The sequence below is a fragment of the Salmo trutta genome, chromosome 4, assembly GCF_901001165.1.
Source record: "Salmo trutta chromosome 4, fSalTru1.1, whole genome shotgun sequence".
NCBI lineage: Eukaryota > Metazoa > Chordata > Actinopteri > Salmoniformes > Salmonidae > Salmo > Salmo trutta.
The window spans coordinates 11,868,845-11,892,274 of record NC_042960.1 but is presented as its reverse complement, the minus strand read 5'-3'; the positions used below and the strand labels follow the sequence as shown (position 1 = coordinate 11,892,274).

Below are 23,430 nucleotides of genomic sequence, written 5' to 3'. Positions count from 1 at the left end.
ATTGAGCTCCGTTGCATCCTGTTTCCATTTGATCATCCTTGATGTTTCTACAACTTGATTGGAGTCCACCTGTTGTAAATTCAATTGATTGGACAAGATTTGGAAAGGCACACACCTGTCTATATAAGATCCCACAGATGACCTTGCATGTCAGAGCAAAATTAATTGTCCGTAGAGCTCCGAGACAGGATTGTGACGAGGCAAAAAATGTCTGCAGCATTGCAGGTCCCCACAGTGGCCTCCATCATTCTTAAATGGAAGAAGTTGGGAACCACCAAGACTTTTCCTAGGGATGGCCGTCCGACCAAACTGAGCAATAAGGGGAGAAGGGTCTTGGTCAGGGACGTGAACAAGAACCCGATGGTCACTCTGACTGAGTTCCAGAGTTCCTCTGTGGAGACGAGAGAACCTTCCAGAAGGACAACCATCTCTGCAGCCCTCCATCATTCAGGCCTTTATGGTAGAGTGGACAGACAGAAGCCACTCCTCAAAAGTAAAAGGCACATGACAGCCCGCTTGGAGTTTGCCAAAAGGCACCTAAAAGACTCTCAGATCATGAGAAACCAGATTCTCTGGTCAGATTAAACCAAGATTTAAACTCTTTGGCCTGAATGCCAAGTGTCACATCTGGAAGAAACCTGTCACCATCCCTACGGTGAAGCATGGTAGTGGCAGCATCATGCTGTGGGGATGTTTTTCAGCGGCAGGGACTGGTTGTCTAGTCAGGATCGAGGGAAAGATGAATGGAGCAAAGTACAGAAAGATCCTTGATGAAAACCTGCTCCAGAGTGCTCAGGACCTCAGACTGGAGCGAAGGTTCACCTTCCAACAGGACAATGACCCTAAGCACACAGCCAAGACAACGCAGGAGTGTCTTCAGCACAAGTCTCTGAATGTCCTTGATTGGCCCAGCCAGGGCCTGGACTTGAACCCAATCGAACATCTCTGGAGAGACCTGAAAATAGCGGTGCAGCAACGCTCCCCATCCAACCTGACAGAGCTTGAGAGGATCTGCTGAAAAGAATGAGAGAAACTCCCCAAATACAGGTGTGCCAAGTTTGTAGCGTCATACCCAAAAACACTTGAGGCTGCAATCACTGCCAAAGGTGCTTCAACAAAGTACTGAGTAAAGGGTCTGAATACTTAAGTAAATGTGATTTCAGTTTTGTATTTTTAATACATTTGCAAGGAGTCTGAAACACCTACTGTACACTTCAAAATAGTTTAGTCAGGTTTGTCTGATGAATTTTTACTTATCATAGCTGACTTATATTTACCCACATCATATACATGTCCACCATGATGGGTTTAACAACTATGAAGTCACTCTGTAACTACAGTACAGGACTCAAATGTAGTGGGGATGGGTAAACACTCCATGTTGAATGTGTTTATTATCTGTGTGTGCGTTCTATCACGTGCAAGTAAATGGACGATTTTAATTGGCTGATGCACATTGTGACAGAGCAACTGTTTTGAACTTAAACTGTTTCTAATGTTCACGAGTATGGCCCATCCATCATTAAAGTGTGTATTTTCTGTGTGTGCACGTACCTGTATGTCTGTATGTCTGTGTAATCTGTATCATCTGTCTCTTTCAGGAGGAGGAGGGTCCAGAGGTGCTGCTGGTGAAGGAGGAGGGGTGTGAGGAGGGTCTGGGGATCCTTGAGGGGACCATGGTCATGGAGGATAACCAGATTACACCTCCTGAACCCACAGAGGAACCAGCTGAGCAGCACAGGACCACACACAGTCTCACTGAGGTGAGTCCACTGTGAAGTACTGTCTGAATGGTATTAGATCAAATGAAATTGTATTTGTCACATGCACCGAATACAACAGTGAAATTTTTACTTACAAGCCCTTAACCAACAATGCGGTTTTAATAAAAAGTGTTAAAGTATTTACTAAATAAACTTAAGTAAACAATAAATAAATATGAAAAAAAACAAGAAAATGTTAACATAAATAATTAATGAGCAACAAAATAACAATAACAAGGCTATATACAGAGGGTAACGGTACAGAGTCAATGCACGGGGGCACTGGTTAGTCGAGGTATTTGAGGTAATATTTTGGTAGAGGTAAAGTGACTGCATAGATAATAAACAGAGAGTAGCAGCAGTGTAAAAATGGGGAGTGTTCAATGTATTTGGTAGCCATTTGATTAGATGTTTAGGAGTCTTATGGCTTGGGTTAGGGCTGGGCGATATGGCCAAAATCTCATATCCTGATAGGTCATTTCGTATCCCGATAACGATACATATCACGATATACACATTTTCTGTAAATTCAATGAATAAATAATTAATATAAAATGACCACATTTAAAGGCCTATTTCTTATTACATTTTGAATTATACTCAACAAATAAAAGGCATTTGGTACCTTGGGTCGAGTGTAAGCACAAACTCATGAAACCCCCGTTTCTCGACCGTGTAAATTGGGGCCATGTCTTTGCAGATGTAAGTTGTAACGGCAGCTGTTATCTCCTTCCATCTTCGTGATTCTTTGCCATATGCTGTGCCGTGGTCAAAAGCCTCTTGCAACATCTGAGTCTGGGGTTTGTTTTGAGCACTCGACTGTACTTTTTTGGGTCTCATCCGTAGACTCTCCGTACTGTTTCACATGATTCTTGGGTAGGTGGTAAAAGAGGTTAATGGTGTTTGAGCTTGTTTGTCGTGACCGGCCTGCGGCATATTTTGTGGAGGGCGGTTTTCTGGTCCGTGTCAGACTTTTCATACCCAAACCACGTCTATGCAACCGAAGTTGCCCTCTTTTAGGTACGGTCTCCGTGCTCTGTGTCGCGTTCACTCTCCTCCATGTTTGTTTGTTTTGCAAATTTCCTTCCGCATGGCAAAGCGACGTCCAATTGACAAAAAAATATTGCCGTAAAGAGTGCGATTTGCGACACAACGAAATAAACGATAGAGCATAATATGAATTGATAGACGCCCCAGATCTTGATTTATTTTGTCTTAAGTCTGGGACTATGCCTTTGAATTATCAAACCATTTTAATGAGTGTCATGTAATTAAATCAACTAACAATTTTGCATAGTACTCATAGCAATTCCTCATTGCCCAATCAGAAGATGCTCCATAGCAGGGGGCTCATATCATATTTCTTGATCCAACATCCTCTCACTCTGTATCTCTTACAGTCAGTAGACATGGAGGATGGGAAGCCTGATCTGCTGCTGGTCAAAGAGGAGACAATAGAAGACGGACCAGTGAGCATTGATCTGCTGAGTGGACTAAAGATGGGGCAGCAAGGTAAGGGAGAAATACATACATTGGGGCAAAAAAGTATTTAGTCAGCCACCAATTGTGCAAGTTCTCCCACTTAAAAAGATGAGAGAGGCCTGTAATTTTCATCATAGGTACACGTCAACTATGACAGACAAAATGAGAAAAAAAATCCAGAAAATCTCATTGTAGGATCTTTTATGAATTTATTTGCAAATTATGGTGGAAAATAAGTATTTGGTCACCTACAAACAAGCAAGATTTCTGGCTCTCACAGACCTGTAACTTCTTCTTTAAGAGGCTCCTCTGTCCTCCACTCGTTACCTGTATTAATGGCACCTGTTTGAACTTGTTATCAGTATAAAAGACACCTGTCCACAACCTCAAACAGTCACACTCCAAACTCCACTATGGCCAAGACAAAAGAGCTGTCAAAAGACACCAGAAACAAAATTGTAGACCTGCACCAGGCTGGGAAGACTGAATCTGCAATAGGTAAGCAGCTTGGTTTGAAGAAATCAACAGTGGGAGCAATTATTAGGAAATGGAAGACATACAAGACCACTGATATTATCCCTCGATCTGGGGCTCCACGCAAGATCTCACCCCGTGAGGGTCAAAATGATCACAAGAACGGTGAGCAAAAATCCCAGAACCACACGGGGGGGACCTAGTGATTGACCTGCAGAGAGCTGGGACCAAAGTAACAAAGCCTACCATCAGTAACACACTACGCCGCCAGGGACTCAAATCCTGCAGTGCCAGACGTGTCCCCCTGCTTAAGCCAGTACATGTCCAGGCCCATCTGAAGTTTGCTAGAGAGCATTTGGATGATCCAGAAGAGGATTGGGAGAATGTCATATGGTCAGATGAAACCAAAATATAACTTTTTGGTAAAAACTCAACTCGTCGTGTTTGGAGGACAAAGAATGCTGAGTTGCATCCAAAGAACACCATACCTACTGTGAAGCATGGGGGTGGAAACATCATGCTTTGGGACTGTTTTTCTGCAAAGGGACCAGGACGACTGATCCGTGTAAAGGAAAGAATGAATGGGGCCATGTATCGTGAGATTTTGAGTGAAAACCTCCTTCCATCAGCAAGGGCATTGAAGATGAAACGTGGCTGGGTCTTTCAGCATGACAATGATCCCAAACACACCGCCCGGGCAACGAAGGAGTGACTTCGTAATGTTGGGTTCACGTCAATTCGAATCTGGTATCAGAACAAAATAGTCAGCACATAGTAACTTCTGATTTCTTTGTACTTTAATTAATGCAAACACTTGAATGGTAAATATGATGTTCGTATATACGGGCTCACTGTGACACCACGCAGGGCAGACAGAGAACTGGAATGACATCACAAGTTTTTCTTTAAATACTTCTTGACAGACTTAGTTCCCTCTCCCTGAGGGCCTGTCATAGTAGAGGCTTGGGTGTGGTTTAGACTTACTCCAGCCTATCGTTGGTGTGCAGGCTGGTCCCAGCCTCTAGACGCATCTTTGTTGCTAAGCATAGTTGTCTTCTAGCTTATCTTCGTGTGTGTACCCGAGAGTCAGACACCCAAGGACAGTGCCTGTTCTTATGCCACAGCCATTTTCCCCTCTATCAGTTCCTCACATACACCTGTCCTTGAGCGGCCCCACAACCAGGCATTGTGTGTGTCACGAGTCTACTCAGCTTACACTCCAGTAACCCTCCAGTTAGTCACACATTATTATATGTAGCTCAATCCATGTTAGTACAATACAAACCTGTTATGTTTAACATTAATTTACTCATAAGCTATGCATCACATTTAGTTTAAGAAAATATAACCCAACAGTAAGAAGCATTTCAAGATCCTGGAGTGGCCTAGCCAGTCTCCAGATCTCAACCCCATAGAAAATCTTTGGAGGGAGTTGAAAGTCCGTGTTGCCCAGCGACAGCCCCAAAACATCACTGCTCTAGAGGAGATCTGCATGGAGGAATGGGCCAAAATACCAGCAACAGTGTGTGAAAACCTTGTGAACACTTACAGAAAACGTTTGACCTGTGTCATTGCCAACAAAGGGTATATAACAAAGTATTGAGATAAACTTTTGTTATTGACCAAATACTTATTTTCCACCATAATTTGCAAATAAATTCATTAAAAAAAATTAAAGGCCTCTCATCTTTTTAAGTGGGAGAACTTGCACAATTGGTGGCTGACTAAATACTTTTTTGCCCCACTGTATAGCCTACATACAGTAATAGATCTTCAATGTGAATAGTAATACATATAGCCTACATACAATAGAATAGTGATGCACCTGGTAATTATTCTTCATTTATACAATGAAACCAAGGAATGATTCACACTACTAAAACAAACAATTGGAAAACGAGTCTTACGTTGCGCCAAATAAACTGTCCCATAGTGGTAGACCGTGCTCACCCTCTGGACGTTGTGTGCTTTAGTTTGTATTTGTTCTCATAAGTTTCCTAATCACAAACAATTAGTTATGCTTCAATTTGCTAGAAGAAAATGAGTAAAGCGGTTAAGAAAGCGACCGAGACGACGATGTGTACATTCCCCCAGTCATGCAGTTATACTATTTCTCTGAAAGATACTCACGATTTATGTGTATTTTGTCTCGGCTTGGAGCATGCTCAGGTGGCCCTCGCTCGAACCAGTCTGTGTGCGCATTGCCACATACTGCGTGCAAATTCCCTGGAAAGACCTGTCGCACTCTTGAGGAAGCTTGGAGTTACCGATGGCGACTTTCCTTTCCCGGATGCCGGTACCTCGCCTGGGACTGAGGTGCGGGAAGCAGAGAGAGACTTGGGGCTTTGGTGGAACTAGCCTCCCAGCTAGGAGGTAGTGAGCTGGCTGGTTTGTCTCCCATGATGACATACAGGGCACAGGTTCGGTTGATTACTTGGTGTTCTGGATCCTCCAGGAGTTTCTCGGAAGAGGACTTAGTTCCGGGACAGCCACCCCCTAACGCTACGTGTGTAGCGGGGGAAACCCTGGTATCCAACACATTGTTCATAGAATTGTGCTGCAGGGTGGCTATACATTTGGAGTTGAAGTGGCCATGTTCACACCCGCGGCAGAAGTCATCAAGGTTCGGTGGGAAGTACCTGCCCCCTATGGTTGCCACAGTCAAGCACCACCTACCCCTGTTTCTGGATTTCGAAGAATTTACGACAACCTGTTCCAACCCGCATTCAGCTAAGCTGATGCTGCATGGTATGCCCCCTTCATGGATCTGGAGGAGATGGATTGGACGGGGCTGGTGCACACGCCTCCAGTTTATAGCAAGCTACCTGGCTACCTAGCCTGTTGGATAACAAGGGTGTGGCTAATACAGATCCTACACTCCCTAACAAGCGCTGGTGTTTTTCAGCTGCTCAGCTTGATAAGATGTATTGTGCAGAGGGGGTGGCTGATCTCTGTCGTCTGTAGCTGTACTGCAGATCTACCAGACAGAGTTGCTGCCGGACTGGGCACTTCTTTGGCCGCAGGAGAGCCCCATGCAGAGCTCCTGGCTGAGATTTGTTACGGCTGACTTCATTCTGTGCACTTCCCGGTGCACCGTTCTTGCACTCGGGAAGAGCAGGGGCGCTACTGTGGTGGTACACTGTCGTCTTTGACGTTTTCAGATAGAGAGGGACAGACAAATGTCCTCCGGGGTTGTCCGGTTCGGCCCTGAAGGCCATGCACGCCTGGTTCAAGGCCAGAAGGAAGAGGAGCAGTGTGCTTTTCTCCCTCTGAAGTCCTTTGGGGATGCTGGGCCTGCTAAGCGGGCTGTCCTGGGGGCCCGGCCCAGCACAAGGTCAGACTGGTTTGATTGCCAGATGCAACGTCAGTCTGCCTGCCAGGGGTGACATGGTCCTGCCAAGGCGCGGGGGAAGGATACCTCAGGCAAATGTTTCCACCTAAACACATTGCTTCAACCCCATTGTTTTTGAGTTTCAAGAGTGTTGTGTATTCCACATGTGAGTTCAATAAAACATGTTCCTCCACAGTCAGACACAAGTTTGTTGAGAGTGGTGGAAACATTTTTCCCAGGCCACTACTGGGGGCGTCATGCCCCCTCAGATGGCACTTTACAGGAGACTCGCTGCCAACTCCAACCAATGGCGCACATGTGCACTGTCACCCTGGGTCATGCGAACAGTGACTACAGGCTACAATTCTTTGTACGAATCCCCCCCGCGTTTTGCGGCGTCATCACGTCAACTGTTCTCCAGGCCTCAGTGCCAGTATTAAGGGAGGAAATATCCTTCCTGCTCCAGGCTGTTACTGTCTGTACGTCACAAAGTTCCCGAGGTACCATTTCGAGGCTATAGCCTACAAGTTTTTGGTACTCCCGTTCGGCTTGTCCTTCTCGCCTCGTCTTTTCACAGGTGGTGGAGGCAGCTCTGGTACCCATCAGGGGCTGAGTGTGTTGGCCTATCTGGACGATGGCTGATAGCAGTCAAAGGAACAAGCAGTGTTACCCACATCGAGGCTAGTTAGACTCATCCTTAAATTGTGCTTTTCTATCCCCGGAGAGGGTGTTCGGGTTCCAGCTCTGTCTGGCCCAATTTTGGTTTGGGTGCACAGTACATTTTTGCAAGTTTCATCTGCCTACTGGGGATGATGGCTTCTATGATGGTGGTCATTCCCTCTGGATTATTATTGATGCAGCTGTTCCAGTGCTGGGTCCGAGTAACGCGCTTTGATGCATCTCGTCACCTAAACCGGTCAATTCCGGTGTCCCCGACATGCCTTCGGGCACTGGCCCAGTGGAGGGATCCCCAGCTACTGTCGCAAGGGGTTCTCATGGGCCAGGTGTTGTCCCACAAGGTGGTCACAAAATACTTCTCCCCCCCAGGGGTTGATGACGGTGTCATAGAGCCCGGCATATCAATTACCTGTAACTTCTGACAGTGTACTTGGCACTCAAGAGTGGAGACTAGGACCTTCGTAGATTTTTTTGCATCGCCAGAAAACGCACCTTGTCGTCTAGTTTTCTCATTGAGGGACCAGAGTGCCCAGTTGGAAGCGATCGCTCTGGTGCACCAGAGGCCTCACCCTCCTTTACGCATTTCCACCAGTGGTTCTGGTTCAGCACACGTTGGAGAGGGTGCGCCGGGAGGACTTACCACTGATTCTTGTGGCTCCCTGTTGGCCCAGGCAGCCTTGGTTTTGCAGACATCATTCACCTTTTAGGTGGGGACCTGTGGCAACTCCCGTTGCGCAGGGAATTATTGTCTCAGGCGCACAGGCAGGTTTGGCACGTGAGGCCGGATATTCAGTTCCAATGGGCCTGGCCCCTGAGAGGGCCAATCTGATGGCTAGAGGTTTACCGTCAAATGTTATTGCTACCATTCAGTCTGCAAAGGCGCCCTCCACGACAGGGCTGTATGCGTGTAAGTGGTAAGTGTTTGAGCTATGGGGCCAAGATAAAGGACTTGTTCCTTATCAGTGCTCTTGGAGGGACATCCTTATGTTCCTGCATGAGCTTTTCGAGCAGGGGCGGGCATTCTCAACATTTAAGTGTACATGGCCGCTATCTCAGCGTATCATTTGGGAATTGACGGAGCCTCACCAGGGGCCCACCCCCTGATTGTGCGGTTCCTGAAAGGTGTACAACGTCTCAGACCGGTCTCTAAACCTATTGCTCCCACATGGGACTTGGCTCTGGTTTTAGAGGCACTATGTGCTGCCCTCAGAGCCTCTGGAGTCAGTGGATCTGAAGATCCTCGCCTACAAAAGGTCTCTGCTCATGGCTTTGGCCTCAGTTAAACTTGTTGTACTTGCACACGTTATCCGTACACTCTTCCTGGACTCAGTTCACCCTGGGAGACTAAGGTGACAATGTGGCCTTCGCCCCGAAAGTTATGTCCTTTAGCTTTAGAGCTATTTCCCTTTTTGCCTCCTCGTTTTGCTTCTGAAGAGCAAAAGAGGTTACATGTCCGGTGTGTGCTTTACGCACGTACTTTGAACTGACCTGGGATATCCGGTTATGTGACCAGCTTTTTGTATGTGTTGCTAATCCAGCTCGCGGCAAGGCGCTCTCTAAGCAGTCTCTCTCCCACTGGGTTGTGGAGGCTATCTCCCTGGCATATAGCGGCAAGGGTTACCTAGCTGTGGCAGCTCCCACTTCACAAGGGGTCTGGCAGCGTCTTGGGCGTTGTTTAAAAGGTTGACTAGAGGAGATATTTGTGCTGTGGCGAGTTGGGCATCACCACGCACGTGATATTTTATTGCTTGGATGTCACAGCTCCCAGTGTAGCCCACAGTGTGCTTACGGCTGGGAAGGGAAGTAACCAGGCAGCGCGCTGTGTGCGCAATACCCAGGTCTGGGTGGTCTGCCATGAGATGTTTAATTTAGTATCCGTTGGGTTCTGCTTGGGGCGTGATTATATTTCCCCATAGTATGTTATACTGAAGTGGACTGACTGAAAGGGAACGTAATGTTATGACTATAATACTGTTCCCCGAAGGAGAGAAATTAGGTACAACACCTGTTTGGCCCCGCGCCACCTGTTCCTGGGCTCGATGAAGAGCGGTATTAAATGGAAGGAATCAATCCAGTTTCACTCCTACAGGGAACAGTAGTTATAGTCACAACGTTATGTTTTCTCTGCCATGTTTGTAAAATCATTTTTTTTACCTCTTCCTGCAGGTGGTTGGCTGGAGGCTAACAGAGGAGACTGGACGGCCATTTTGGATTCCCATACCGATGCAATTAAGGGCCCAGGGGAGAACGTCACTGAGCAGGCCAGGACCAGAGGTGACATAGTAGATGTCTGTGGATGGGACAGCGTCCTCAACTCTGGGCCTGGGATCAACACTGTTAACTACAACCAGAAACAGACAGCCAAACACAAAACCACAACTGAACTTAGTCTCCATGACAACAGACTGGCTGAGACCACAGCGAGGCGTAGATTTGGTCAGCGGGGACGGGGAGGTGTCTGTATGAGAACAGACACAGACTCGGCTAGCGATGCTCCATCCTGCTCCTATAGTTGTGATTCAGAGAGACTGATGGTGCCTCAGGTTAACCCCACAACAGGTGCTGCCTTCAACCTGCCTTCTATAGGATCTATCAACTGGAACATGGACCCTGCCACAACACAAACACTCCCTGGCCTTCATCCTCCTCACACTCTCCTAATGTTAAACCAGACCTCAGACAATGCTTCAACACTAAATGACTACACAAGCCCATTGACAAATGACAGTAGTAGAGACGGAATCAGTAAAAAGAAGCGCTTCCCGTGTTCGTTCTGTGGGAAAGCTTTCAGTTCCCCCAAACAGGTGGAGATCCACCAGAGGGTACACACGGGGGAGAAACCGTTCGGCTGCCACCTGTGCCGGGCCCATTTCTCCCGATCGACCCACCTGAAGAGGCACCAGAGGGTCCACACAGGAGAGAAACCCTACAGCTGCCCCCAGTGTGAGAAGAGGTTCTCCCACCAGCACCATCTGAAAATCCACCTGAATGTCCATACGGGAGAATGGCCATTTGCCTGTACGCACTGTGGAAAGAGGTTCTCACAGAGGAGCTACCTCAGGACACACCAGCAGAAAAACCATTCCACTCTATAACATAGAATTAACCATTCCACTCGATAGCTTCTGACATTTAGATCAACTCCTGCATTAAAGACAAAGATGAATTTTCAATGTTGTCAGCAGAAAAGATCCACAGATGCCTTTGGAATAACGGGAGTAACAGATTTCAGTGTTGAATATCCCTGGGTAGAATATTGCATCGAGGTCTGTTACATATTGTTTGTACTGTGTAGGTTATATGATGTTCACAAATGTCTATTTCTTTGCTTCCATTCAACTACTTACACTGAACAAAAATATAAAGGCAACAATTTCAAAGATTTTACTGAGTCACAGGTCATATAAGGAAATATGGATTTCACATGACTGGGCAGGGGTGCAGCCATGGATGGGCCTGAGAGGGCATAGGCCCACCCACTGGGGAGCCAGGCCCAGGTAATCAGAATTAGTTTTTCCCCACAAAAGGGCTTTATTACAGACAGAAACACTCATCAGTTTCATCAGCTTTCCAGGTGGCAGTTCTCAGACTATCCCGCATGTGAAGAAGCCAGATGTGTAGGTCCTGGGCTGGCAATGTTTACACGTGGTTTTCGGTTGTGAGGCCGGTTGGACGTACTGCTAAATTCTCTAAAACAACGTTGGATGCGGCATATGGTAGAGAAATGAACATTCAATTATCTGGCAACAGCTCTGGTTTACATTCCTGCAGTCAGCATGCCAATCGCACTCCCCCTCAAAGATTTTGACATCTGTGGCGGTGTGACAAAACTGCACATTTTAGAGTGGCCTTTAATTGTCCCCAGCACAAGGTGCACCTTTGTAATGATCATTATTTTTAATCAGATTCTTGATATGCCTCACCTGTCAGGTGGATGGATTATCTTGGCAAAGGAGAAATGCTCACTGACAGGGATGTAAACAATTTGTGCACAACATTTTTGACAAATAAGCTTTTTGTGCATATGGACAATATCTGGGATCTTTTATTTCAGCTCATGAAACATGGGACCAACACATTGCAATGTTCATATGGTGTATTTAAAATGCTTATTTTTAATAAAAACAAAATGGGACTTCTAAGACTTTGAATGAGGCTCTCTTTAGCAGTGGTGGAAAAAGTACCCAAAGGTCATACCGTAGTAAAAGTAAAGCTACCTTAATAGAAAATTAATAAAGTGAAAGTCAGACACTAAAATACTACTTGAGTAAAAGTCTAAAAGTATTTGGTTTTAAATATACTTTAAGTATCAAAAGTAATTTACAAACAAAGCATGAGTTTAGTGAGTCCACCAGGGATGTTCTCTTGTTAAGTGTGTGAATTAGGCAATTTTCCTGTCCTGCTAAGCATTCAAAATGTAACGAGTTCTTTTGGGTGTCAAGAGAAAATGTATGGAGTAAAAAGTACATTTATTTTCTTTAGGAATGTAGTGGAGTAAAAGTAGTCAAAAATATAAATAGTACAGATAACCCAAAAAACTACTTAAGCAGTACTTTCAAGTATTTTTACTTAAGTACTTTACACTACTGCTCTTTTACTATACATTACATCTGATCTCACCCTATTCTGCATACACCCAACAGCGCTTTTTAACCATTACATTTAAGGCCTACTAAATATACCTACAAATCAAATGTTATGTCACATAAAATGTGCTTTGTGACTAACAGTGAAATGCTTACTTACGGGCCCTTCCCATGCAGAGAGAAAAATGTACAAATAAAAGATAATAACATGAGGAATAAATTCACAATGAGTAGCGATAACTTTGCTATATACATGGGGTACAAGTACCGAGTCAATGTGCAGGGGTACGTGGTAATATCAGTCTTATTGCTTGGGGGTAGAAGTGTTCAGGGTCCTGTGGAGGTGTTCACAATATACAGTGCATTCGGAAAGTATTCAGACCCCTTGACTTTTTTCCACATTTTGTTATTTACAGCTTTATTCTAAAATTGATTAAATAAAAATCCTCATCAATCAACACACAATAGCCCGTGATGACAAAGCGAACACAGGTTTTTAGAAATTTTTGCCAACTTATTAAAAATAGAAAAATATGAATACCTCATTTACATAAGTATTCAGACCCTTTTGCTATGAGACTTGAAATTGAGCTCAGTTGCATCCTGTTTCCATTTGATCATCCTTGATGTTTCTACAACTTGATTGGAGTCCACCTGTTGTAATTTCAATTGATTGGACAAGATTTGGAAAGGCACACACCTGTCTATATAAGATCCCACAGATGACCTTGCATGTCAGAGTAAAATCAAGCCATGAGGTCAAATGAATTGTCCGTAGAGCTCCGAGACAGGATTGTGATGAGGCAAAAAATGTCTGCAGCATTGCAGGTCCCCACAGTGGCCTCCATCATTCTTAAATGGAAGAAGTTGGGAACCACCAAGACTTTTCCTAGGGATGGCCGTCCGACCAAACTGAGCAATAAGGGGAGAAGGGTCTTGGTCAGGGACGTGAACAAGAACCCGATGGTCACTCTGACTGAGTTCCAGAGTTCCTCTGTGGAGACGAGAGAACTTTCCAGAAGGACAACCATCTCTGTAGCCCTCCACCATTCAGGCCTTTATGGTAGAGTGGACAGACAGAAGCCACTCCTCAGTAAAAGGCACATGACAGCCCGCTTGGAGTTTGCCAAAAGGCACCTAAAGGACTCTCAGATCATGAGAAACCAGATTCTCTGGTCAGATTAAACCAAGATTTAAACTCTTTGGCCTGAATGCCAAGTGTCACATCTGGAAGAAACCTGTCACCATCCCTACGGTGAAGTATGGTGGTGGCAGCATCATGCTGTGGGGATGTTTTTCAGCGGCATGGACTGGTTGTCTAGTCAGGATTGAGGGAAAGATGAATGGAGCAAAGTACAGAAAGATCCTTGATGAAAACCTGCTCCAGAGTGCTCAGGACCTCAGACTGGAGCGAAGGTTCACCTTCCAACAGGACAACGACCCTAAGCACACAGCCAAGACAACGCAGGAGTGGCTTCAGCACAAGTCTCTGAATGTTCTTGATTGGCCCAGCCAGGGCCCGGACTTGAACCCAATCAAACATCTCTGGAGAGACCTGAAAATAGCGGTGCAGCAACGCTCCCCATCCAACCTGACAGAGCTTGAGAGGATCTGCTGAAAAGAATGGTAGAAACTCCCCAAATACAGGTGTGCCAAGTTTGTAGTGTCATACCCAAAAACACTTGAGGCTGCAATCACTGCCAAAGGTGCTTCAACAAAGTACTGAGTAAACGGTCTGAATACTTATGTAAATGTGATTTTATTTTTTTATTTTTAATACATTTGCAAGGAGTCTGAAACACCTACTGTACACTTCAAAATAGTTTAGTCAGGTTTGTCTGATGAATTTTTACTTATCATAGCTGACTTATATTTACCCACATCATATACATGTCCACCATGATGGGTTTAACAACTATGAAGTCACTCTGTAACTACAGTACAGGACTCAAATGTAGTGGGGATGGGTAAACACTCCATGTTGAATGTGTTAACTTAATTGAGGAAAATAAGAACAATCCAAATTTATTTTTGATACTGTCGCAAAGCTAACTAAAAAGCAGCATTCGCAAATGGAGGATGGCTTTCACTTCAGCAGTAATACATTTATGAACTTCTTTGAGGAAAAGATCATGATCATTAGAAAGCAAATTACGGACTCCTCTTTAAATCTGCGTATTCCTCCAAAGCTCCATTGTCCTGAGTCTGCACAACTCTGCCAGGACCTAGGATCAAGGGAGATACTAAAGTGTTTTAGTACTATATCTCTTGACACAATGATGAAAAGAATCATGGCCTCTAAACCCTCAAGCTGCATACTGGACCCTATTCCAACTAAACTACTGAAAGAGCTGCTTCCTGTGCTTGGCCCTCCTATGTTGAACATAATAAACGGCTCTCTATCCACCGGATGTGTACCAAGCTCACTAAAAGTGGCAGTAATAAAGCCTCTCTTGAAAAAGCCGAATCTTGACCCAGAAATTATAAAAAACTATCGGCCTATATCGAATCTTCCATTCCTCTCAAAGATTTTAGAAAAAGCTGTTGCGCAGCAACTCACTGCCTTCCTGAAGACAAACAATGTATACGAAACGCTTCAGTCTGGTTTTAGACCCCATCATAGCACTGAGACTGCACTTGTGAAGGTGGTAAATGACCTTTTAATGACGTCAGACCGAGGCTCTGCATCTGTCCTCGTGCTCCTAGATCTTAGTGCTGCTTTTGATACCATCGACCACCACATTCTTTTGGAGAGATTGGAGACCCAAATTGGTCTACATGGACAAGTTCTGGCCTGGTTTAGATCTTATCTGTCGGAAAGATATCAGTTTGTCTCTGTGAATGGTTTGTCCTCTGACAAATCAATTGTACATTTTGGTGTTCCTCAAGGTTCCGTTTTAGGACCACTATTGTTTTCACTATATATTTTACCTCTTGGGGATGTCATTCGAAAACATAATGTTAAATTTCACTGCTATGCGGACGACACACAGCTGAAACATGGTGAAGCCCCAAAACTGCCCTCGCTAGAAGCCTGTGTTTCAGACATAAAGAAGTGGATGGCTGCAAACTTTCTACTTTTAAACTCGGACAAAACAGAGATGCTTGTTCTAGGTCCCAAGAAACAAAGAGATCTTCTGTTGAATCTGACAATGAATCTGGATGGTTGTACAGTCGTCTCAAATAAAACTGTGAAGGACCTCGGCGTTACTCTGGACCCTGATCTCTCTTTTGAAGAACATATCAAGACTGTTTCAAGGATAGCTTTTTTCCATCTACGTAACATTGCAAAAATCAGAAACTTTCTGTCCAAAAATGATGCAGAAAAATTAATCCATGCTTTTGTTACTTCTAGGCTGGACTACTGCAATGCTCTACTTTCCGGCTACCCGGATAAAGCACTAAACAAACTTCAGTTAGTGCTAAATACGGCTGCTATTTTGATCATATTACTCCAGTGCTAGCCTCCCTACACTGGCTTCCTGTTAAGGCAAGGGCTGATTTCAAGGTTTTACTGCTATCCTACAAAGCATTACATGGGCTTGCTCCTACCTATCTTTCCGATTTGGTCCTGCCGTACATACCTACACGTACGCTACGGTCACAAGACGCAGGCCTCCTAATTGTCCCTAGAATTTCCAAGCAAACGGCTGGAGGTTGGGCTTTCTCCTATAGAGCTCCATTTTTATGGAATGGTCTGCCTACCCATGTGAGAGACGCAGACTCAGTCTCAACCTTTAAGTCTTTACTGAAGACTTATCTCTTCAGTAGGTCCTATGATTAAGTATAGTCTGGCCCAGGAGTGTGAAGGTGAACGGAAAGGCTGGAGCAACGAACCGCCCTTGCTGTCTCTGCCTTGCCGGTTCCCCTCTATCCACTGGGATTCTCTGCCTCTAACCCTATTACAGGGGCTGAGTCACTGGCTTACTGGTGTTCTTCCATGCCGTCCATGGGAGGGGTGCGTCACTTGAGTGGGTTGAGTCACTGACGTGGTCTTCCTGTCTGGGTTGGCGCCCCCCCCCCCTTGGGTTGTGCCTTGGCAGAGATCTTTGTGGGCTATACTCGGCCTTGTCTTAGGACGGTAAGTTGGTGGTTGGAGACATCCCTCTAGTGGTGTGGGGGCTGTGCTTTGGCAAAGTGGGTGGGGTTATATCCTGCCTGTTTGGCCCTGTCCGGGGGTATCATCAGATGGGGCCACAGTGTCTTCTGATCCCTCCTGTCTCAGCCTCCAGTATTTATGCTGCAGTAGTTTATGTGTCGGGGGCTAGGGTCAGTTTGTTACATCTGGAGTATTTCTCTTGTCTTATCCGGTGTCCTGTGTGAATTTAAATATGCTCTCTCTAATTCTCTCTTTCTCTCTTTCTTTCTTTCTCTCGAAGGACCTGAGCCCTAGGACCATGCCTCAGGACTACCTGGCATGATGACTCCTTGCTGTCCCCAGTCCACCTGGCCGTGCTGCTGCTCCAGTTTCAACTGTTCTGCCTGCGGCTATGGAACCCTGACCTGTTCACCGGACGTGCTTGTTGCACCCTCGACAACTACTATGATTATTATTATTTGACCATGCTGGTCATTTATGAACATTTTAACATCTTGACCATGTTCTGTTATAATATCCACCCGGCACAGCCAGAAGAGGACTGGCCACCCCTCATAGCCTGGTTCCTCTCTAGGTTTCTTCCTAGATTTTTGGCCTTTCTAGGGAGTTTTTCCTAGGCAGTTTTTCCTAGCCACCGTGCTTCTTTCACATGCATTGCTTGCTGTTTGGGGTTTTAGGCTGGGTTTCTGTACAGCACTTTGAGATATCAGCTGATGTACGAAGGGCTATATAAATAAATCTGATTTATAAATAAAGCAAATTTCCTTCCGCATGGCAAAGCGACGTCCAATTGATAAAAAATATTGCCGTAAAGAGTGCGATTTGCGACACAACGAAATAAACGATACAGCATAATATGAATTGATAGACGCCCCAGATCTTGATTTATTTTGTCTTAAGTCTGGGACTATGCCTTTGAATTATCAAACCATTTTAATGAGTGTCATGTAATTAAATCAACTAACAATTTTGCATAGTACTCATAGCAATCCTTCATTGCCCAATGAGAAGATGCTCATAGCAGGGGGCTCATATCAGATTTCTTGATCCAACATCCTCTCACTCTGTATCTCTTACAGGCAGTAGACATGGAGGATGGGAAACCTGATCTGCTGCTGGTCAAAGAGGAGACAATAGAAGATGGACCTGTGAGCATTGATCTGCTGAGTGGACTAAAGATGGGGGAGCAAGGTAAGGGAGAAATACATATAACCTACATACAGTAATAGATCTTCAATGTGAATAGTAATACATATAGCCTACATACAATAATAGATCTTCAATGTGAATAGTAATACATATAGCCTACATATAGTAATAGATCTTCAATGTGAATAGTAATACATATAGCCTACATACAATAATAGAAAAGTGATGCACCTGGTTATTATTCTTCATTTATACAATGAAACCAATATAACTTATGCTTATATAGAAAAACACATATTATAATGTATGAACTTGACCAGGTAATTGACTCAAAAAATGTATGAGTTTCCCTTCATCAACTTCGGTTCAACATACTATGGGGAGTCGCATTCTCGCGTCTTCGGTTGAAGATCTACAATCACGCCTGACAGTGTCTCGCTGGAAGCCCTGCCTTCCACAGGTGATAAGCATGAGGCACAGATTCCTTCCTTCAATTATTCTGCTCTTCACCTCGGTGTGAACAGGAATGATTCACACTACTAAAACAAACAATTGGAAAACAAGACTTACGTTGCGCCAAATAAACTGTCCCATAGTGGTAGAGCGTGCTCACCCTCTGGACGTTGTGTGCTTTAGTTTGTATTTGTTCTCATAAGTTTCCTAATCACAAACAATTAGTTATGCTTCAATTTGCTAGAAGAAAATGAGTAAAGCGGTTAAGAAAGCGACCGAGACGACGATGTGTACATTCCCCCAGTCATGCAGTTATACTATTTCTCTGAAAGATACTCACGATTTATGTGTATTTTGTCTCTGCTTGGAGCATGCTCAGGTGGCCCTCGCTCAAACAGTCCATATGCGCATTGCCACATACTGGGTGCAAACTCCTTGGTAAGACGTGTCGCACTCTTGAGGAAGCTTGGAGTTACCGATGGCAACTTTCCTTTCCCGGATGCCGGTACCTCGCCTGGGACTGAGGTGCAGGAAGCAGAGAGAGACTTGGGGCTTTGGTGGAACTAGCCTCCCAGCTAGGAAGTAGTGAGCTGGCTGGTTTGTCTCCCATGATGACATACAGGGCACAGGTTCGGATGATTACTTGGTATTCTGGATGCTCCAGGAGATTCTCGGAAGAGGACTTAGTTCCGGGACAGCCACCCCCTAACGCTACGTGTGTAGCGGGGGAAACCCTGGTATCCAACACATTGTTCATAGAATTGTGCTGCAGGGTGGCTATACATTTGGAGTTGAAGTGGCCATGTTCACACCCGTGGCAGAAGTCATCAAGGTTCGGTGGGAAGTACCTGCCCCCTGTGGTTGCCACAGTCAAGTACCACCTATCCCCGTTTATGGATTTCGAAGAATTTACGACAACCTGGTCCAACCCGCATTCAGCTAAGCTGATGCTGCATGGTATGCCCCCTTCATGGATCTGGAGGGGATGGATTGGACGGGGCTGGTGCACACGCCTCCAGTTTATAGCAAGCTACCTGGCTACCTAGCCTGTTGGATAACAAGGGTGTGGCTAATACAGATCCTACACTCCCTAACAAGCACTGTTGTTTTTCAGCTGCTCAGCTGGATAAGATGTATCGTGCAGAGGGGGTGGCTGATCTCTGTCGTTTGTAGCTGTACTGCAGATCTACCAGACAGAGTTGCTGCCGGACTGGGCACTTCTTTGGCCGCAGGAGAGCCCCATGCAGAGCTCCTGGATGAGATTTGTTACGGCTGACTTCATTCTGTGCACGTCCCGGTGCACTGTTCTGGTACTCGGAAAGAGCAGGGGCGCTGCTGTGGTGGCACACTGTTGTCTTTGACGTTTTCAGATAGAGAGGGACAGACAAATGTCCTCCGGGGTTGTCCGGTTCGGCCCTGAAGGCCATGCACGCCTGGTTCAAGGCCAGAAGGAAGAGGAGCAGTGCGCTTTTCTCCCTCTGAAGTCCTTTGGGGATGCTGGGCCTGCTAAGCGGGCTGTCCTGGGGGCCCGGCCCAGCACAAGGTCAGACTGGTTTGATTGCCAGATGCAACGTCAGTCTGCCTGCCAGGGGTGACATGGTCCTGCCAAGGCGCGGGGGAAGGATACCTCAGGCAAATGTTTCCACCTAAACACATTGCTTCAACCCCATTGTTTTTGAGTTTCAAGAGTGTTGTGTATTCCACATGTGAGTTCAATAAAACATGTTCCTCCACAGTCAGACACAAGTTTGTTGAGAGTGGTGGAAACATTTTTCCCAGGCCACTACTGGGGGCGTCATGCCCCCTCAGATGGCACTTTACAGGAGACTCGCTGCCAACTCCAACCAATGGCGCACATGTGCACTGTCACCCTGGGTCATGCGAACAGTGACTACAGGCTACAATTCTTTGTACGAATCACCCCCGCGTTTTGCGGCGTCATCACGTCAACTGTTCTCCAGGCCTCAGTGCCAGTATTAAGGGAGGAAATATCCTTCCTGCTCCAGGCTGTTACTGTCTGTACGTCACAAAGTTCCCGAGGTACCATTTCGAGGCTATAGCCTACAAGTTTTTGGTACTCCCGTTCGGCTTGTCCTTCTCGCCTCGTCTTTTCACAGGTGGTGGAGGCAGCTCTGGTACCCATCAGGGGCTGAGTGTGTTGGCCTATCTGGACGATGGCTGATAGCAGTCAAAGGAACAAGCAGTGTTACCCACATCGAGGCTAGTTAGACTCATCCTTAAATTGTGCTTTTCTATCCCCGGAGAGGGTGTTCGGGTTCCAGCTCTGTCTGGCCCAATTTTGGTTTGGGTGCACAGTACATTTTCGCAAGTTTCATCTGCCTACTGGGGATGATGGCTTCTATGATGGTGGTCATTCCCTCTGGATTATTATTGATGCAGCTGTTCCAGTGCTGGGTCCGAGTAACGCGCTTTGATGCATCTCGTCACCTAAACCGGTCAATTCCGGTGTCCCCGACATGCCTTCGGGCACTGGCCCAGTGGAGGGATCCCCAGCTACTGTCGCAAGGGGTTCTCATGGGCCAGGTGTTGTCCCACAAGGTGGTCACAAAATACTTCTCCCCCCCAGGGGTTGATGACGGTGTCATAGAGCCCGGCATATCAATTACCTGTAACTTACTTACTTACTTCTCATTGAGGGACCAGAGTGCCCAGTTGGAAGCGATCGCTCTGGTGCACCAGAGGCCTCACCCTCCTTTACGCATTTCCACCAGTGGTTCTGGTTCAGCACACGTTGGAGAGGGTGCGCCGGGAGGACTTACCACTGATTCTTGTGGCTCCCTGTTGGCCCAGGCAGCCTTGGTTTTGCAGACATCATTCACCTTTTAGGTGGGGACCTGTGGCAACTCCCGTTGCGCAGGGAATTATTGTCTCAGGCGCACAGGCAGGTTTGGCACGTGAGGCCGGATATTCAGTTCCAATGGGCCTGGCCCCTGAGAGGGCCAATCTGATGGCTAGAGGTTTACCGTCAAATGTTATTGCTACCATTCAGTCTGAAAAGGCGCCCTCCACGACAGGGCTGTATGCGTGTAAGTGGTAAGCGTTTGAGCTATGGGGCCAAGATAAAGGACTTGTTCCTTATCAGTGCTCTTGGAGGGACATCCTTATGTTCCTGCATGAGCTTTTCGAGCAGGGGCGGGCATTCTCAACATTTAAGTGTACATGGCCGCTATCTCAGCGTATCATTTGGGAATTGACGGAGCCTCACCAGGGGCCCACCCCCTGATTGTGCGGTTCCTGAAAGGTGTACAACGTCTCAGACCGGTCTCTAAACCTATTGCTCCCACATGGGACTTGGCTCTGGTTTTAGAGGCACTATGTGCTGCCCTCAGAGCCTCTGGAGTCAGTGGATCTGAAGATCCTCGCCTACAAAAGGTCTCTGCTCATGGCTTTGGCCTCAGTTAAACTTGTTGTACTTGCACACGTTATCCGTACACTCTTCCTGGACTCAGTTCACCCTGGGAGACTAAGGTGACAATGTGGCCTTCGCCCCGAAAGTTATGTCCTTTAGCTTTAGAGCTATTTCCCTTTTTGCCTCCTCGTTTTGCTTCTGAAGAGCAAAAGAGGTTACATGTCCGGTGTGTGCTTTACGCACGTACTTTGAACTGACCTGGGATATCCGGTTATGTGACCAGCTTTTTGTATGTGTTGCTAATCCAGCTCGCGGCAAGGCGCTCTCTAAGCAGTCTCTCTCCCACTGGGTTGTGGAGGCTATCTCCCTGGCATATAGCGGCAAGGGTTACCTAGCTGTGGCAGCTCCCACTTCACAAGGGGTCTGGCAGCGTCTTGGGCGTTGTTTAAAAGGTTGACTAGAGGAGATATTTGTGCTGTGGCGAGTTGGGCATCACCACGCACGTGATATTTTATTGCTTGGATGTCACAGCTCCCAGTGTAGCCCACAGTGTGCTTACGGCTGGGAAGGGAAGTAACCAGGCAGCGCGCTGTGTGCGCAATACCCAGGTCTGGGTGGTCTGCCATGAGATGTTTAATTTAGTATCCGTTGGGTTCTGCTTGGGGCGTGATTATATTTCCCCATAGTATGTTATACTGAAGTGGACTGACTGAAAGGGAACGTAATGTTATGACTATAATACTGTTCCCCGAAGGAGAGAAATTAGGTACAACACCTGTTTGGCCCCGCGCCACCTGTTCCTGGGCTCGATGAAGAGCGGTATTAAATGGAAGGAATCAATCCAGTTTCACTCCTACAGGGAACAGTAGTTATAGTCACAACGTTATGTTTTCTCTGCCATGTTTGTAAAATCATTTTTTTTACCTCTTCCTGCAGGTGGTTGGCTGGAGGCTAACAGAGGAGACTGGACGGCCATTTTGGATTCCCAGACCGATGCAATTAAGGGCCCAGGGGAGAACGTCACTGAGCAGGCCAGGACCAGAGGTGACATAGTAGATGTCTGTGGATGGGACAGCGTCCTCAACTCTGGGCCTGGGATCAACACTGTTAACTACAACCAGAAACAGACAGCCAAACACAAAACCACAACTGAACTTAGTCTCCATGACAACAGACTGGCTGAGACCACAGCGAGGCGTAGATTTGGTCAGCGGGGACGGGGAGGTGTCTGTATGAGAACAGACACAGACTCGGCTAGCGATGCTCCATCCTGCTCCTATAGTTGTGATTCAGAGAGACTGATGGTGCCTCAGGTTAACCCCACAACAGGTGCTGCCTTCAACCTGCCTTCTATAGGATCTATCAACTGGAACATGGACCCTGCCACAACACAAACACTCCCTGGCCTTCATCCTCCTCACACTCTCCTAATGTTAAACCAGACCTCAGACAATGCTTCAACACTAAATGACTACACAAGCCCATTGACAAATGACAGTAGTAGAGACGGAATCAGTAAAAAGAAGCGCTTCCCGTGTTCGTTCTGTGGGAAAGCTTTCAGTTCCCCCAAACAGGTGGAGATCCACCAGAGGGTACACACGGGGGAGAAACCGTTCGGCTGCCACCTGTGCCGGGCCCATTTCTCCCGATCGACCCACCTGAAGAGGCACCAGAGGGTCCACACAGGAGAGAAACCCTACAGCTGCCCCCAGTGTGAGAAGAGGTTCTCCCACCAGCACCATCTGAAAATCCACCTGAATGTCCATACGGGAGAATGGCCATTTGCCTGTACGCACTGTGGAAAGAGGTTCTCACAGAGGAGCTACCTCAGGACACACCAGCAGAAAAACCATTCCACTCTATAACATAGAATTAACCATTCCACTCGATAGCTTCTGACATTTAGATCAACTCCTGCATTAAAGACAAAGATGAATTTTCAATGTTGTCAGCAGAAAAGATCCACAGATGCCTTTGGAATAACGGGAGTAACAGATTTCAGTGTTGAATATCCCAGGGTAGAATATTGCATCGAGGTCTGTTAC

General features: G+C 46.3%; 1 protein-coding gene across 3 annotated transcripts in view; it reads left to right on the top strand.

Moving 5' to 3' along the window:
* LOC115191080 (zinc finger protein 583-like) overlaps window positions 1-11,110 on the top strand; it is a 41,335-nt gene extending 30,225 nt beyond the window's left edge. For all 3 annotated transcript variants that reach the window (XM_029749101.1, XM_029749087.1, XM_029749082.1), the window contains exons 4-6: window positions 1,602-1,763; window positions 3,164-3,275; window positions 9,895-11,110. In XM_029749101.1, coding sequence (XP_029604961.1) covers window positions 1,602-1,763; window positions 3,164-3,275; window positions 9,895-10,823 — 1,203 coding nt within the window. In that variant the 3' untranslated portion in view covers window positions 10,824-11,110. The remainder of the gene's footprint in view (window positions 1-1,601; window positions 1,764-3,163; window positions 3,276-9,894) is intronic.
* Window positions 11,111-23,430: the final 12,320 nt, after the last annotated feature.